General features: G+C 41.9%; 1 protein-coding gene across 1 annotated transcript in view; it reads left to right on the top strand.

Annotated features, from left to right (window-relative positions):
• PARP1 (poly(ADP-ribose) polymerase 1) overlaps positions 1–17,947 on the top strand; it is a 49,157-nt gene that overhangs the window by 11,216 nt on the left and 19,994 nt on the right. Inside the window, exons 3-9 of the mRNA XM_069069106.1 lie at positions 2,723–2,841; positions 5,311–5,525; positions 7,550–7,646; positions 8,965–9,081; positions 10,684–10,860; positions 14,716–14,860; positions 16,321–16,461. Of these exons, the coding sequence (XP_068925207.1) occupies positions 2,723–2,841; positions 5,311–5,525; positions 7,550–7,646; positions 8,965–9,081; positions 10,684–10,860; positions 14,716–14,860; positions 16,321–16,461 (1,011 nt within the window). The remainder of the gene's footprint in view (positions 1–2,722; positions 2,842–5,310; positions 5,526–7,549; positions 7,647–8,964; positions 9,082–10,683; positions 10,861–14,715; positions 14,861–16,320; positions 16,462–17,947) is intronic.

Here is a 17,947-nt window from a genome sequence, read left to right as displayed (position 1 = left end):
ACATTAACATAGTAGATATATTGTAAAAGACTGACTATATTTCCCTCCCTCCTATCCCACCTCCCACTTGTTCTATTCTCTACTTTGATCCCGTCCCTTTTCAAAAGTGGGTGCTTCCAATTTCCCTCCCCCCAGCCTGCCCTCCCTTCCATCATCCCCCCTCTGATCTCCTTCCCGCCTACTCTCCTGTAGGGTGAGATACCCTATTTAGTGTGTATGTCATTTCCTCCCCGAGCCAAATTCAGTGAGAATAAGGTTGACCCATTCCCTTTTGCCTTCCTATTCTTCCCCTCCATTGTAACCATTTTCCCTTGCCTCTTCTATATGAGATAGTTTACCCCATTCTGCCTCTCCCCATCTCCTCTCATTATATTCCTCTCTCACCTCCTAATTTCACCTTTTAAGTATCATCCCTTCCTATTAAATTGGTCCTGTCCCTCTATCTATGTATACCTGTATACAAATATACACACATTCACATGTGTATTCATACACCCGGTATACCCTCCGATATAGACATACATATTTGTAGAGAAAAAGAATATATATATTTATATTCCCTTCAACTATTTTCATACTGAGAAAAGTTTCATCAGTTACAATTATCGTTTTTCCATGTAGGAATGTTAATATTAATAGTTCAATTTTGACAAGTTCCTTATGATTTCTTTTCCCTGTTTACCTTCTCATCCTTCTCTTGCTTCTTGTATCTGAATGTCAGATTTTCTATTCAACTCTGTTTTTTTTTCATCAAGAATGCTTGAAAGTCCTCTATTCCACTGAATGACTGTATTTTCCCATGAAACATAATATTCAGTTTTGCTGGGTAGATGATTCTTGGTTTTAATCCCAGCTCCTTTGACCTCCAGAATATCATATTCCAAGCCCTTCGATCCCTGAGTGTAGAAGCTGCCAAATCCTGAGTTATCCTGATTGTGTTTCTGCAATATTCAAATTGTTTCTTCCTGGCTGCTTGTAATATTCTTTCCTTGATCTGGGAATTTTGGAACCTGACTATAATATTCCTAGGAGTTTTGGGGGGGGGATCTTTTTTAGGAGGTGATCAGTGGATTCTTTCAAGCTCTGTTTTGCCCTCTGGTTCTAAAACATCAGGGCAGTTTTCCTTGAGAATTTCTTGGAGGATGATTTCTAGGTTCTTTCTTTGATCATGGCTTTCAGGTAGTCCAATAATTTTTAAATTATCTCTCCTGGATCTATTTTCCAGGTCAGTGGTTTTTCCAATGAGATATTTCACATTGCCTTCTGTTTTTCATTTGTTTGGATCTGTTTAACAGCATCTTGATTTCTCATAAAGTCATTAGTTTTCATTTGCTCCAATCAAATTCTGAAGGAATGATTCTCCTCAGTGAGCTTTTAAGATTCTTTTTCCTTCTAGCAAATGCAGCTTTTTAAGGCATTCTTCTCCTCATTGTTTTTTTGGGCCTCTTTTGCCATTTGAGTCAGTCTGTTTTTTAAGGTGTTATTTTCCTCAGTCAGGCTGTTGACTCTCATTTCATAATTTTCTTGAATCGTTCTCATTTCTCTTCCCAATTTTTCCTCCACATCTCTTATCTGCTTCTTAAGGTCCTGTATGGCCTGTAACCAGCTTGTATTTTCCTTTGAAGCTTTTGGTGCAGGAGTTCTGACTTCACTGTTTTCCTCCTGTTCTATGCTTTGCTCCTTTTTGTCCCCAAAATAGGAGTCTAATGTTGGATTCTTCTGTTTGCTTTGTTTCCTTTGCCTGGTCATGTTGCCACTCGATTAATGACTTTGGAGCTTTTTGCCACAGTAGGACTTTGCTACCAGACAGGGGAGCTTCCGTCCCAAACTCTGGGGTTTTCTCAGCTGCCGGAGGTATTAGTTGGGTGCCCTCTCTGAAGCTTCCACAGGCTCTGGCAAGCTAGTCACACACCCCAGAACCTCCACCCTAGACTGCAATCCAGATCCAAGCAGGTTAAAGCAAGAACGATTATCCCTCAGACTGGTCACTTGGTCCCCCTACATTCTGCAGGCCAGGAGCTGAAGCTGCCCTGGGGGCAAAAGCTGAGGCACTCTCAACTACTGGGTCCCATGTACTGACCTCTCACTTTGTCCTTAGCATCTGTATGTTGATAATTCTGGACCTCCACAGCTGCTGGTGATCTGGAGTCCCTCTAGCCAGTGGCTGGTGAGGCCCGCCGTGGAGCTAAAACCTGGTTGTGTGGAGCTGGGCTCGGCTTCCAGAGCACTGCAGTGGCCAATGGCCAATTCCTGCTGGCCTGCCGGGCTGTCCTCAGCAGGAGGTTAGCTTCTCTGTGTCATTTTGTGGGTTCTATAGCTCCAAAGTTTGTTCAGATTCCCCTTTTACATGGATTGGAGGTGGTGAGAGCCAGAGCCACATGGAGGTCCTGTTTCTACCTGCTATAAATATTTTTGTACAAAAGCATCCTTTTCCTCTTGGATCCAGGTATAGTAGTGGTAGTACTGGGTCAAAAGGTATGCAGGGCCCAGCAGCTTTTTGATCAGAAAGGCCTTGTTATAGTTGTCCTTGTGTCTCACTCACATCCCTACCCACTTTTCTAATTTTGCCTATTCTGGGAACTTCTCATACCTCTTGAACACAGCTAGTAAGTCTCTAAAGCAGGATTGGAACTTGGGTCTTCCTAAGTTGAAGTCCAGCATTCTTTCCACCTGGAGAAACCACAAAACTGCTAAGATGGGCGTTGTTGTGTTTCTTGCTTAGGCAAAGGCGGGAGTCAAGATGGAGGTGGCAAGGGAGAGAAAACCCTAATCAACTTTGCGGTCGAGTATGCCAAATCCAATAGAAGCGCTTGCAAAGGGTGTCAGCAGAAAATAGAAAAGGTAAGAGTGGTGGTGGGCCAGGTGGCAAGGGAGGCCACAGTGGACCATATGAGGTCCTTCCCAGTTAACACAGTGGGACCTCCCATGTATAGTCATTGAGAAGGTTTGTGTAAAGTGCCTTGTAAAACAAAATGCTCTATAAATGTCAGCTGTTATTATCCCTGTTTTACAGAGAAGGAAACTGAGGCTCACAGAAAAAAAAAAACAGCTAGTAAATATCCAATGTGGGACTTTAACTCAGGTTCTCTAACTCCTAAGTTCAACTTAGAAATATTTTCAATACTTAGAAAAACGAGACTTTGCCTGTCTAGATTAATGTGGAGGGAAGGCAGTCAGAGATTGAAACTGGGATGGGTAGGTGCCAGGTTATGTTTCAGGATGCCTGCATCCCAAACCAGTCCAGTGATGGTGCATTTGGCTTTAGAAGAGCTGACCAGATGCAGAGCAAATGGCACTGAACCTAGCAGGCCTTCCCTGATGATGGTGCAAATAAGATGATGAGATCATGTCTTCATTCAGTCTTGGGCGGGCATGTGGGTGGGGCAGATTAGCATCCATAACAATCTAAGGGAGAGTAGGTGGGAGAAGCTTTCTGTGTCAAGAGAGGAATCCAGTGGCATTTCATGCAGTAGCCTGTGGTCCCAGGGGCCCAAGTTCAAACCCTGTCTCTTGCTCAGCATTCATGTGCTTTGGGGCAAGTCACTTAATGTCTCTGGGTGTTGGCTTACTCTCATATATTTCAGCCGTGAAAATTAAGAAATGGTTAAGGTTTGTTTATAGCTTTCCTCAAACCACCAAGAGCTCCCTGAGCATAAAATGTAATGTCTCTATTATGATCTAGGGGGAGGGAATGGGTGATGGAATGCAAGGACAGCCAGGTGGCTCAGTGGGCAGAGAGCTCCTGAATTGGAAATCCCACTTCAGGCCCTTATCAGCTCTGAGCCAGCCACTGCCTCAATTTCCTCATCTGTATAATGGGGATAATAATAGCCTTTCCTTTTAGGGGTTGATATGAGTATCAAGTGAGGTAATATTTGCAAAGTGCTTTTTAAACCTTACAGTGCTATATAAATATTGATGATGAAGATGTTTTCTTCCCTGAGATTTTGTCTAAGTGAAACCAAACTAAAGCTGAATTTGGAAATAAAATGATTGGCTTCAGGTTCCAGTTCTCCTACTACCTAGCCATATGTCAGTGGAAAGAGTTAGTGAACCAGAAGATCAAATTAATTATAGAAAAAGTGCTTTGCAGACCTTCAGGGGGCTAGATAAATGTGAGTTATCCCTGTTCACTTTGCTGATCCAATTTCCTCATCTCAAAAAGGGGGGTGCTGTACTACCTAGACCTACTAGGTCTTCTATGAGGAAAGTGCATTGTAAGGGTAGGATGCCCTGGAAGTGTGAACTTTAGCTGCCTTCTAGGGAAGGAGTGGAGGCCAAGGGTTCCCCATTTCCAAATGCCTACCACTCCATCTACTTGGCTTCCAATAACTGTCTCTCTAACAGAGTGGAAAGGGGCTCCATCAGTCACCTGGGCTTCTCTACTCAAGCACGGGTTGGTGATTGAAACTCCTTGAGATGGTCTCGTCCTCCTTCCCATTAAAAAAAAAATGCCTTCCATCCCATCCCATTTAAAGAAGAAAAACCCTGCAATAAATATACATAGTTAAGCAAACAGATTCCCTCGTTTTTCATATCCAGGCTTGTATGTCTCATGCTGCATCCTAAGTCCATCTCATCTGGTAGGAGATGGGTAGCATTCTTCATTGGCATTTCTCTGAAATCATGGTTCCCTTAAGGTTGTTGAAAGGCTCATACAAGAGACCATCTGTGAAGCACCCTAAAATGTATATACATGTTAAGTCTTCATCATAATTCTGAAAATAAATACCCTCTGAGAATGCTTAGGCACTTTTCAGTTACTAGGACTAGCTACAGTGAGCCTTAGTTGTCAATCCTGGGACCTACAGGTATATCAGGCCTCTCAGAGTAGTTGTGAGACTCAAATTGGATAAAAGCACTTTTTTTTTTTTTTTGAGATCTAGATAAATGTTAGCTATTAGCATTAAACCCAGAGTGACTGGTTAAATAGCTGCCCTCCATGTGGTTTCTCCTGGGTTCAAGTGCTGACTCTGAGAGACACTTACAGGTTTGTGTGACCCCCAAGATTTTACATTTTAATAATAGTTGAGGCATCCTGGAGAGTTTTGCATCTGTAAACAAGTTTGACCTCTCTGGTTTAGATGACATCCAAGGCCCTTTTTCAGCTCTGAACCAGAATTTTAGGTCAATTTACCCTGAGAATTATTAGGGGAGGAATGAGAGTCATTGAATATAGAAGTTATTTTTCCTCACTTTCTACTGGCAGTCTTGAGGACTAACCTTCATTTGAGTTTCCGGTAAAGTTGTTCTTCCAAGTTAACTCTGACTATACTATATCTGTCTCCCACTTCTGGCCTTCCTTCACAGGGTCAGGTACGGTTGTCCAAGAAAATGATTGATCCAGAGAAACCACAGCTGGGGATGATTGACCGGTGGTACCACCCAGATTGCTTTGTCAAATGCCGAGATGAACTAGGATTCCTGCCTCAGTACAGTGCTAGCCAGTTTAAAGGATTCAGTATCCTGCAGCCAGAGGACAAGGAGACCCTTAAGAAACAGCTCCCAGCAGTCAAAACTGAAGGGTGAGTGAGGGGAGGGCACTGGAGAGCTGTAGTCATTACAGCAGCCCTGTGCTATCCTGAGTTGGTGAGACCAATTTATAGCAACTAGGACCTAACTTTAAAGTCCAGAAAGTCAGGAGCAGAACCCAAGGAGAATGAAGTCATGCAAAGCATAATGTAAAAAGTATTTCTTCTCCCTTTTTTCCCCATGTTGTATAGTAGGTACACTTTAAATGTACTTCAGGAGCTTTTAATCATCATGTAATCAATCAACAAACATTTAAGCGATTGATTCCTGTGTATTAGGCCTGAGGGAGGCCCAAGAGATAGGAAGGGATGTGTCATGTGTGAGGAGCAAAAAGGCCAGTTTGTCTGGACCCAAGTAGACACTGGAAAGGTAGGTTGGGGCCAGATTATGAAGGACTTCAAATGTCAAACAGATGAATTTATGTTTGATCCCAGAGGCAGCGGTATCCCAGTACTCAGGAAAATCAGTTGGGTGACTGTATGAAGGGTAGAATTGATCCAGAGAGAGAATCAAGGTAGGGAAACCAATTAAGGGGTTCTAAGTAATAGGGAGAAGAGATCTCACAGACAACTTGTCCTGGAGAGAGAAATGTCAAGACATACATGATGTTAATTGAATATGTAGGATGAGGGAGAGTGAGTATTTGAAAATGACCCTGAGGTTGCTAATGGATGAGGATGGATTTAAAGGGCAAAACTGACTTTCACAACATATGCAGAGTATGGCCATACAATGAAATTCCTGTAACATAAAATCAGGCACAGGGAACAGCATAAATCCTCCAGATATTGCCACTTCTTACAAAGGAGCCCTAGTATGCAGTTTGTAAAATGGCACAGATATGGAATTGATGGGCTCCTGACATTTGTGGTTCCTGTCATGTTCAGAGGTTATGTTGCTGATGTCACTTAGAAATAGGTAATAAAAGCCATGCTGGCATGCTTCCATCCCTCACTTTCCATCAGTGTTTTGCACATAGTAGATGCACAGATGTAGACCTGAAAAGAGCCTTAGAGATCCTGTATACCTGTCCTCCCTATTCTGTGGATGAGGAACCTGAAACGAAAATATGATAAATAATTGGCCTCTGGCCACATTTGGAACCCTGTAGCATGCACCTTTGCTCCCTCCTAGAGTGACATCTGCAGCCTTTGGCTCCTGGTCCTTCCTTCTCCCTGTGTATGGTCTGGGGCCAGTCCTGGCTCCCTCCCTGCCTGCAATTTCTTGTACTAAGAGCTATGTGCGTTTCACCAAACTTTAACCGGGTTCTTTTCTTCCCTTTCCCCTCAATCCTTAGATCATGGTCACCCATGGAGTGAGTGACATCATGATAATGACAGATCAACATTTTACAAGCTGACCAACTGACACTCAATCTTCTTTCTTGGTCAGCAACTTTTTGTAGCTTAAATTTTGCTTGCTATGCATTGACATCCCTGATAGAAGATTGTGAGTTCTTGTGTCTGGGTGTTTTGTGATTTGAACCTCCTATTTTCTCTGTTGCTTTATGCAAATTATGGCTTTCTCCTCAGGGCATCTGGGAATACTAAAAGAAAATGCATCTGTATTTTAATTTAGAAGTTGGTCTTGACCAGGAAGGATGGTGTTAAATGTAGCAAACATTTATATAAGACTCCATTACACAGGTTTGAATCCTCACAGCAGCCTTTTAGAGAAGTGCTACAAGTGTTACTGGTCCCCTTTTATATAAGGAAAGTGGGGTTAAGTGATCTGCCCATGTCTGTTGTCTGAGGGGAGACTTGAACCCAAGTCTTTCCAAGTCTAGTATACTCTTCACTAACTAAAAGCTGACCATCACCACTATAACCACACTCCCACCAGAAGAACCCCAAAATTGTCCAGATGTCATTGTGGAACAAGTTGTGGGCCATGTCATGTGAGTTGGCATTTAATGTTGTTTTTTGTTTTTCCTCCCAAGGGCCTGTATCTTTCAGAAAGGAAGGGCAGTGCTGGGTTTAGGGGAGTCTCTCTCCTCATGTGTCTGTGTCTCTTTCAGGAAGAGGAAAGGAGATGAGGTAGATGGAGACAATGTAGCCAAAAAGAAGGCCAAGAAGGAAAAGGACAAAGAGACGAAGCAAGAGAAACTCTTCAAGGTTAGCACATTTTGTTTAATCCATGGCTCCCTTCTTTCCTGTCCCTAAAGTGTGTGGGACAGTTTTCAGTCTGACCATCCTCTTCTTTTTAGGCCAGCCTTCCAAGGAGAAGCAGAGCCCACTTTCCTTACCCTAACACTGTCCCTTTAGTGGGCCAGACAAACTTGTGCTGTGGGAAGGGATGTTTCTCAGCAAGTGTGGAGTGGCTTCCACAGTCTGGCTTGTGTCTGTCTGCCCACATGGGAAGTGAGCTTAACCATGGAAGGGTCTCTCACAGGGAGACATTTAAGAAGAAGGAAAAATTGGGAGCTGCAAAAGAAAGTTAATCGTTGTTATTGACCAGAACCAGACAGTTTGGTTCCATTTTTAATTCTCTATTAAAGCATATTAAGAAAGTCACCAGGGGCGGCCAGGTGGCTCAGCAAATAAGAGCACCAGCTCCAGTGTCAGAATGACCTGGGGATCAAATCTGGGCTCAGATACTTAGCACCACACCCAGAAATAACTGGCCTTGTAACCTTGAGCAAGTTACTTAACCCCGATTGCTTATTAAAAAAAAAAAAAGAAAGTCACCAGAAGGAGCTTACTGTGAGAGTTGGGTGTAGCAGTGCTAAGTCCCAATATGTGTCATGTTGATTGCTGGCCTTCTTCAAGGCACCTTCTTGGCCTTTTCCGTGGGCAGTGAATCCTTTTCAGCCTCATGGTTTTGGTGTTCAAGGCCTAACAGAAGTAATGTTTTATATGGCTTCCTCAACAGTTTCATAAAAATGAAAAACTTAGTGTACACATCTTCCCAAAAAATTATTAATTTTCAGTAAGTTGAAACTTTCTGTTGGGTTGCAGTAATTTTATTCTGAGTGCTTTGTGTTGGGTTTGCTTTTTCTTAACTTAATGACTTGGGAGTTTTTTGTTTTGTTTTGTTTTTTTTAATAACTCACCTAGTTATTTCCAAGTTGTCTCCCCCATTAGAATGTGAGCTCTTGGACAGTAGGCACATAGTTAAGTACTTAGAGCTACTGACTAGGCTTATTGGTAGATTCCTAGAGTATGAGCTTATCACAGCACCTACTATGTATTAGGTGCTTAATAAATGCTTATTTCCCTCTTTCCTTTCCTTTTTACTCTTCAGTGCATCATAATGCATTATCAGAACCCCTACTCCTATGATCTTCAGATTTTCTGGAAATGAAAAGTAGAAAAATGTTTGTAGACTTGTATAGATCATTTATCATTGATCAGGGTCTGGGACTAGTCCTTCAGGGATAGTGAATCAGGTGCTCACAGTGAGCAGGTCTTTGAACCACCTTCTCTGCTACAGACACAGACAGAGCTCATCTGGAGCATCAAAGATGAACTGAAGAAAGTCTGCTCTACAAATGACCTAAAAGAGCTGTTGATAGCCAACAAGCAGGAAGTGCCTTCTGGGGACTCTGCGGTGAGTATACACATGTGCGTGAGTGGGCTTTACATTGTCTTTATTTTTGAGACCAGATCTCCTTATCTGACCCAAACTCAAAGTGCTGTCATTCTTCACCAGTCCAAGTTTAATACTGATTGGCACAGGAGCTAATTTAGCTGCTCTGGTTCTCTCCCTTCTTTATGTAGCCTGGTGGCTACATAGACTATCTTAGGGTTCCCAAGTTGGTTTTGGAATGAAGCTGCTGTTCTTGTTCAGGGGATGTCAGAGAGAATGTAGAGGGATCCATTTCCTGTAATAGCAGGAGCCACTTTGACTTTCGGATATGTTACTGAGGGTCTGGTCCTTAATGCACTTGTGCAGGTGTGAAGGGTAGAATTGCATAGATAATATTACCCTTCATCCCAAAAATAGAAGTTGACCCTATGCTTTCATTTGTCCTGGGAATAATGCAGTGCCAGTGATGTATATTCTGTGATTTGATAACTTTGGCAAGATACTTTAGTTTTCTGTACCATGAACAGGCTACATGTTACTTAGCAAAGAGGCTTAGGGGACTGGACCTAAGTTCCCTAAAACTCCTCTAACAGAAGAGTCAGAAAACATCCATGCTAGATGAATATATGGATATACCTATCCATAAGAATATGTTTACACACACCCCAATATAGAAATAGAAGGACCACCTCTGTGGGTACTTGTTCCTTGCCTCTGCACAGCATCCTTTTCAGCCAAGGAATCAAGCCTTAGTGTTGTCCTGGACCTTTCACTCTCCCTTAATTCACATCCCATCACTTAATCAGATGTTGCCATTTTACCTCAAATATTTTACACTCTTCCCCTGCACTTTACTCACAGTTCCCACCTTATTTTGGTCCATAATCACTTCTCCTGTGGGAGCCTCCTGTTTGGCCTCCCTACCTCAAGTCCCTCCCCTCTCCAATCATCCTTTTTTATACAAGTCTTGGTGGGATTTTTCCTGAAGTGCAGGTGACTTTCCTGCTTAATAAATTCCAGTGGTTTCTTGTTGCCTCTAGAATCAAATATAGACTGAACTGAGGTTCAGCCTTTAAAGCCTTTCAGAATGTAGCCCCACTCTACCTTTCCAACTTTATTTTACATTACTCTCTCTCACTGCAGTACATGCAAACCCCCTACCTTGCTGTCCTTAAACCAAAGACACTCTCATCTCCTAGATCCGTGACTTTTCATTGGCTCTCTCTTCATGCTTGGAATATACTCACACTTCAGCTGCTCTACTTAGGTTTCCATGTTTACTTTAAAATTCATTTCATGCTTCACTTTCTACATGAAGCCTTTCCTTGTTCCCCCAGCGATTAGTACCCTTACTTCTAAAAAATTTTTCGTATTTATTTTGTATATGTTTGTTTATTTGCTATCTCCTCCTGATAGAATGTAAGCTCCTTGAGGGCAGACAGTTTCATTTTTGTCTTTCATCCCTAATGTTTAGCACAGTGCCTAAAATAGTTGCTTAGTAAATGCTTATTAATTGTCCAAATCTTTCCAACTCATAGTAGACAGGCGTATTTTTCTCACTTCTCAACCCCCTCCATAGTTCTATGACACATTTGGATTTATTTGTTCCTTTTCTTGCTGAAGATATTGGACAGAGTAGCCGATGGGATGGCTTTTGGAGCTCTTCTTCCATGTGAGGAGTGCAAGGGACAGTTTGTCTTCAAGAGTGATGCATACTACTGCACTGGAGACATCACTGCCTGGACCAAGTGTGTTGCCAAGACACAGACTCCCAACCGGCAGGAGTGGACCATCCCCAAAGTAAGTGGGCAGACTTGGTGTTTGAGGGCTGGAGAGGATTCATGGGCTTGCTGCTTAGACCCTGTCTTCTGTATGAGCAAGAGCATGCTTATCCTCTTTTAAAAGAAAAGCTGATTATCTCTTTTTACATTACCTTTATTTCCTAACGTGGACAAAGCAATTCAGCAAAATTAACCACATGTCAACATCTGACAGTGTACAGTATGCCCCAGAAGTCTTAGTGTCATTTTAACTGCACTAGTCTCTTGTCTCTTTCAAAGAGGGAAGAATTTGCCTTTGTATCTCTCTTTTCAGGAGCCAGGCTTGAGCTACAGTTTTTCAGTCTTTTAAAGAATTAGAGAGCTGTTTTCCAAAGTGTTCCCAACTCACATGAATCTCGGATCCATTTCTGTATATCCCGAAATACCATATGAAACATTTTGTGTTTGCCTCTCAAATCTTCCCTTGAGAATTTTTAATTGCCTTTTGACGTCTTTCAGTCGTGTCCAACTCTTCATGATTCTGTGGGATCCACTGTCCATGCAAAATATACTAGCATGGTTTGCCATTTCCTTCTCCAGTTTTTATGCAGGCATTGTTTGAGTGACTTGCCCAGGTTCACACAGCTAGTGTCTGAGGTCAAATTTGAACTCTGGCCTTTCTGACTCTAGGCCCAGTGCTCTGATCCACTGAACCACCTGGCTGCCTCCATTTAATTGCCTAGTTTTTATTTACAATGCAGTGACCAAAAAAATTTTTTGGGATTACTGTGTAGTAGAATTAAACTAGTGGGATAAAGAGGTTAAGTTTGGGAACTGCCCGTTTTTTTCCTTTTCAGTTAAAAAGCATTTATTTTATTTTCCTCACATCTTCTCCTACCCTCATGGGGGAGGGGAGGGACACCAAGGAAAACAAAACCCTACTAACAGATAATGCATAGTCAATCAAAACAGATTGCTGAATTGGCCATATGCCTATCTCTTCATCTCCAGTCCATCTCTGTTTGAGGGTGAATAGTGTTCATCATCAGTCCTGTAGCAAAGAAAAAATATTAGTGCATTTATGGTTTCAAGTCTACCAGAAAAAAAATTTTTTTAATTATTCTCCAAACATTTCTTTCTTGAGGAGAGATATACCCAAATTGGCATACTTCTACTCTTCCGCCATGCCCTCCACTATAAGTGTCTGTCTCAGCACAATTTTAGGTAACCATTACGGGAGTCTTGAATCAGGAAAACACCAAAATACATGAAAATGCAGTTTGGATTAGTTAGTTAATATTGTAGCATTGTTGAGTAATCACTTTTCCATTCCCTCCTGGACTGCTCCCTGAGAAGGATTTGTGGGAGAGCAATAGAGCGAATCTTTTCTTTTCTGAGTTGGAGCTGCAAGGTTGCTTCCATTTCCTGGAAATAGAGGATATTTAATTGGATCCTTTCAGGGTAGGGAAGGAAGTGATTTAAATTAGACCAGTGTTATTCTTTGTTCAAAGGTTGGGTACCATATTTAACTATTTCCCTTAAGAGAAAAATTTCTGACCTTGTTTGGGACTTTTCTCTGGAAACAGGAAAGAGCTTTAGGGGAAAAAATACTATTTAATACTTAACAGTTTTACCGAAACAGAGGTTTTAAACGTGGTTCTAAATCTGGAATCATGATTAGTCATTGTATTGATCTGAGTTCTTGTTTGTGTTTACAGTGTTGTCATTGTATAAATTATTTTTCAGGTTTTTTTTTCCACTTCACTCTGCATCAGTTCATGGAAGTCATCATTTCTTACAGCACAGTAGTATTCTATTATATTCCCATACAATAATTTATTCAGCTGTTCCTAAGTTGATAGGCACCCCCTTTGTTTCTGTTGCAAACCCCTCATAAAAAAAGAGCTGCTATAAATATTTTTGCGTATATGGGTCCTTTTCCTCTTTCTGTTATGCTCAGTTTAGTTATGTTTGGGGGCATGGTTCCAAATTGTTTTGCAGAATGACTGGACCAATTCACAGCTCTGCCAACACTGCATTAATGTGCTTGTTTTCCTGCAACCCCTCCAACATTTGTCATGGAAACTAACAATTTGAAACATGGCAGTAACTTGGGTGAAGATGTAGGAAACTATCTTGCTTAGTTGACACACAGATGAAGGAACAGCTAATGTTTAGCCCAGTGCCTGGCACATAGTAGGCTTTTACTACTTGCTCATTGAATTAATGTCCAGGATGACTAAATCAAAATTCAAAAAAAAAAAGGGAATTATGAAACTTAGGGGTTAATATAAAGGGTTGCATTTGAATTTAAAAATAACCGTACACCTGCAGGAACAGAAAGACAAACCTTACTGATTCATACTGAGAAGACTCGGGTTAATGAGGTTGAGTAGACTCCAGAACTCAATAAGAGTCAACAATGCCATGATAAATAGAAAGCAAACTGAAATCTGCATTGAGAATAATGACTATCACACATGTGCTTTTAACCTTAGTAAAATGCTTCACACAGTGTTATTTCATTTGATCTATTCAACAACCCGAGGAGAAAGGTACTGCAGGCATTCTTATTCCTATTTTAGTTTAGTTCAAGTGACTTTTTCTATGGCTACCTCTTTAGGTCTGTCCATTATAGGATAGTTCTCATTCTACATTGATAAGAGTTTCAAGCAACAACAAAAATACAGCTTTTAAAATCCTTCACTGGGGCAGGTAGGTGGTGCAGTGAAGAGAGCACTGGCCCTGGAGTCAGGAGAAGGAAGTTCAAATCTGGCCTCAGATAGTTGATACTTAGTAGCTGTATGACCCTGGGCAAGTCACTTAACCCTGATTTCCTTACAAAAACAAATAAAATCCTTCACTAAAGTAAAGACCAGTGACTCATTGGCATGGAGATAATCTTGGGCTCCCAGAGTAGGCCATGAGCCCTGGCAGTTCCTACCACACTGGAAAGGTTTCAGTGATAAGATACATCTCACCTGAGAACTAGCCCGCCTAGGTTGGCAAGGTGCCTCACCAGAAGGTTGATGAGTGTTTGGCCATCACAGTTTACAAAGGCTAATTTTAAGGTGCAGAGAGTTGTGATCTGCTTTGATGGAGAGGACACATAAAATGATAAAATTATGAAAATTTATTAATATGTGTAATAAGTACTTGGGCAGGTAGGTGGCACAGTGGGTAGAGGGGCCTGGAGTCAGGAAGACCTGAGTTCAAATCCAGCCTTTGACACTAATTGTGTGACCCTGAGCAAGTTCATTTAACCCTTTTTATTTCAGTTTCCTCATCTGTAAAAATGAACTTGAGAAAGAAAGGGCAAACCACTCCCAGTATTTTTGCCAAGAAAACCTCAAATGTGATCATGAAGAATCAGGCATGACTGAAATGACTAAACAACAAAAAATAAGTGCTTGGAACAAAGGGATAACAGTACCCGCATACTCTGAGTTGGTCAGATTTCATTGCATTGAGTTCTGGACACCAGGTTTTAAGACATAAATTGTAGAAAAGTCACCTAGATGGTGGTCTTCAGACATCTTAGGTGACCAGAACCAGGGTCTATGTGGTAGCTACCTAGGGTACCAAAGGTCCCCAGAAAGTTGTCAGGGGTAAGATTTGAACTCAGGCTTTCGGACTTTACAGCCATTTTAGGATGCTGTTTCTTATCACTGTTCTGTATTATTAACTGAGGTTTTGCTAAGCAAAGACTACTTTTTTTGGTTTTTGTTTTTAATTTAAAAACTACAGTAATAATTTAATGAAGTAAGTCTGCTCCATCATGTTACCCTCCAAGACAAAAGCCCACAAGAACAGATTTTCAGGCATCAGCAACAGCTGTTTCTAGGGTTTTCAAGGTGGTGCTGGCTTCTGACTTCCTTAAACTTCTGTTCCACAGGAATTCCGGGAAATCTCTTACCTCAAAAAATTTAAGTGCAAAAAGCAGGACCGAGTATTCCCCCCAGAAACTAATGCCCCAGCTTCAAAACCACTGCCCTCATCAGTGGCATCCCCTCCCACTGTGAACTCCTCAGCCCCACCAGGTAAGTGACTAGAGATCTACAAGGGGACTCTTGAGGCTCCTGTCTGGAAGCCCATCACACCAACCTGGCTTGGCCACCTGCAAATTCCTTTATCTCATTTTTTTTAAAGTCTTGTTTTTGTTGTTTTTTCATTTGCAGCAGCTGGAAAGGAGGTTGGGGGGGAGCCTGTATGTAAGGTTTATGTTGGTCTGAAGTAGGGGGCCGGGGGCCTTATCATCTTTGACTTAGTTAATGAGGAGTCTTGTTCTTCTGGGACCTGTCTGTTACAGAGGTCTTTCTGTTTCTTCTCTTGTTTCTCAGGATATCACAAAGCTAGCTTCTTTTCATCTTCCCTTCAGATGATTTTTCTTCTCTCCCTACCCCTGCCCTCTTTCTGAGAAGTATCAGAAGACCACTTGAAGCTTTTGTTTATTTAGATAAAATATAAGCTCCACAAGAGCAATAACTTTCATTTTTCTTTGTCGTCCCTTTGTAGGCACCCTGCACCAGGGACTGGCACACATTAGGTATTTTACAAATGCTTGTTGATTGGTCGTCAGATTCTGGAGACCCTGTGGTACCTCCTGAGGCCTTTGGCTTATATAGGTTTGAATCCAAAGCATCCTCCTGATCTTTTTGGAAAAAAAAACAGTACTGTGCTTGCCCTTGGCCATTTCCTCAGGGAAGGTCTTCTGGAACCTGGGGATTCCTTTGGGGGAAGCAAAAGCTTTCAAGGCCAAGTTGGTTATGTCCCTGGTGTTGGTGAGAGACACCAGGAACATTGGCTAGCACTTTCACCACCAGATGTGGTCAAGTGGAGCCAGTTCTTCTTAGATTAAGCTGCTTTGTCTACCCAGTGGATGTTGGGGATTTGTCTTTGGTTGATTAGAGCACAGTGTTGTTGGAGCTTATCTTCCTGGGCCTGTCTCCATGGTGTGATATTTTGAAAGTGCTTTGCAGACCGTAAAGCATTATACAAGTGCAAGCTGCTCTTACTGTTGCCATCTTCCTCATCATAATTACAAATTTTTCCCTGGAGACCAGTGTTGCCAATTCCAGAAGTACTTTAGTTTCCTTTTAACAAGACACAGCTATCCCAGCCTGTCCCACATCTCCCCTCATCCTCCTGCCATACCCCTCCCCCCTTCCCCAGCAGGTAGCCTATGGGACACAACCTGGGAGCCCAAGTCTCTGTGGCTTCTGTCTGGCCCTTTTCTCTGTTTCTACTTCTCAGAGCTGGGGATCCCTTAAACAGGCAGGGTCTGTTTTCTTACTGTGACTTCACTCTTTTCAGCTGGAATCTTTTTATTGCCCAAACTCTTAGCTCTGATGAAGGGGGTGGTGCTTTTGGCCTGCACAAAGCTGTGTTGATATGAGGCTCTGATTTCTCTCCCATTCTTCCTTACCCCCTCCCCATTCTGACTCCCCTGAGCAGTTGTAGTGTCATCCCTACTTGATAATTGTGTTTCTCTCCATGATAGGCAAGCCATTGTCCAGCATGAAGATTCTGACTCTGGGAAAATTCTCCAGAAACAAGGATGAAATGAAAGCCACAGTAGAAGAACTTGGGGGGAAGCTGACAGGGACAGCTAACAAGGCTTCCCTTTGCATTAGTACAAAAAGTGAGTTTGTGTGACTTTACTTGTATTTCTAGAGTCCGTGAAACACCTGGTCTTGAGAAGGGGAAGCTTTTACCAAAACATTGGGTATTGGAGCACTGCTCCGGGCAATGCAGAGCTGGGCTATGCAGAAAAAGTGAACCTTGGTCCTGCTTTTAGAGAGCTGATGATCTAATTAGAGAACTAGGTACATAAAGCAATTACTGAACAAAAAGGCAAATCTCACCTTTCTCCATCTTCAGGGTCTGATAACCAAAGCCCTGTGACATTGCTTAGCAGCGTTGGGATTTCCTGGGCTAGAAGAATCCTCTTCCCTCTTCACGTTGTCACTTTGAAATTATTCCTTTTAGGAGCAGCTATGTGGCGCAGTGAATAGAACACCAGCCCTGGAGTCAGGAGGACCTAAGTTCAAACAAATCTGGCCTCAGACACTTAACTAGCCGTGTGACCTTGGGCAAGTCACTTAACCCCAATTGTCCTCCAAAAAAGCAAAAAAAAGAAATTTTTACTTTTAATGTTTCACCTAAAGAGTAGAGAGGTAGTAAATGAGCCCAGGTGAATGAAGACCTACAGGTTACATGGCAGGAGGGAAATGAGAAGGCTGGTGTTCATGCATATCATTTTCCTGATGTGTGCTGTTAACAGCTGGAATGGCTATGGAAGCTGTGTGGGTAAATTTTCTGTTTCCTGAACTTAAATATAGAGTTGTCTGTTTTCCCCAGATGTAGGTCACATGGGAAATCCGATTGTGTATACTTACTGCCTGGTCCAAAGAATTGCATTATCTTAATTTTGAACCTAAAGAATACAGGATGACTTTAAAATACGACTTTTCTGTGGATAAATGGAAGGCTAAACCACAGTGTGTACAGAAGACATGCTTCAGGTGTAAAGCAAGAGCACAGAATTTTGACCTTTTCACTAGGTCCCCATCACTAGTATTAATAGGAAGAGACAGGTGTGGATTTGAACACAGAAAGTAAATAGGTGAAAAATTGCAAATCTAAATCTTCCCTTTCTCTAAATCACTTCTCCAGGGAATTATTTTGCCTCCTTTATCTGACACTGAGAGGGGAAAGAACAGGGGAGAACCTAAAACAGGATGAAGTGACAGAACTGATTCACTGGCCTGTCTTTCCCATTATTCTAGGGTATTAATGAAGGAAGAACCAGCTTCTCCATCTGCCCCAGCTCTCACTCCCTGGGAACCTTTGTAGCAGGGGTTTCTTTGGTAGTCTGGTAAAACCTCTGAGCCTGGTTTTGGGGGTCTTTTGGGGTTTTTTTTTTGTTCTTTTTTTATGTAAAATATTTTTAACTGCTTTTAAGTGTATGAAATAAAATACATAGGATTACAAAGGGAAAGCTATTTCTGTTAAAATGTAGTTATCCAAAATATTTTTAAAAATCAACTCATGGACCCTAGTTATCAGTATCTGCTGAGATTTTGTTTAAATTCATTAAATGCTTAGTATATATTATAGAATCATAA

The sequence above is a fragment of the Petaurus breviceps genome, unplaced genomic scaffold, assembly GCF_028583685.1.
Source record: "Petaurus breviceps papuanus isolate PSGF00001 unplaced genomic scaffold, PetGlider_PUasm1.0 90778, whole genome shotgun sequence".
Taxonomy (NCBI): Eukaryota; Metazoa; Chordata; class Mammalia; order Diprotodontia; family Petauridae; genus Petaurus; species Petaurus breviceps.
The sequence above is the reverse complement of the archived record's forward strand: the minus strand, read 5'-3'. Positions and strand labels throughout refer to the sequence as shown.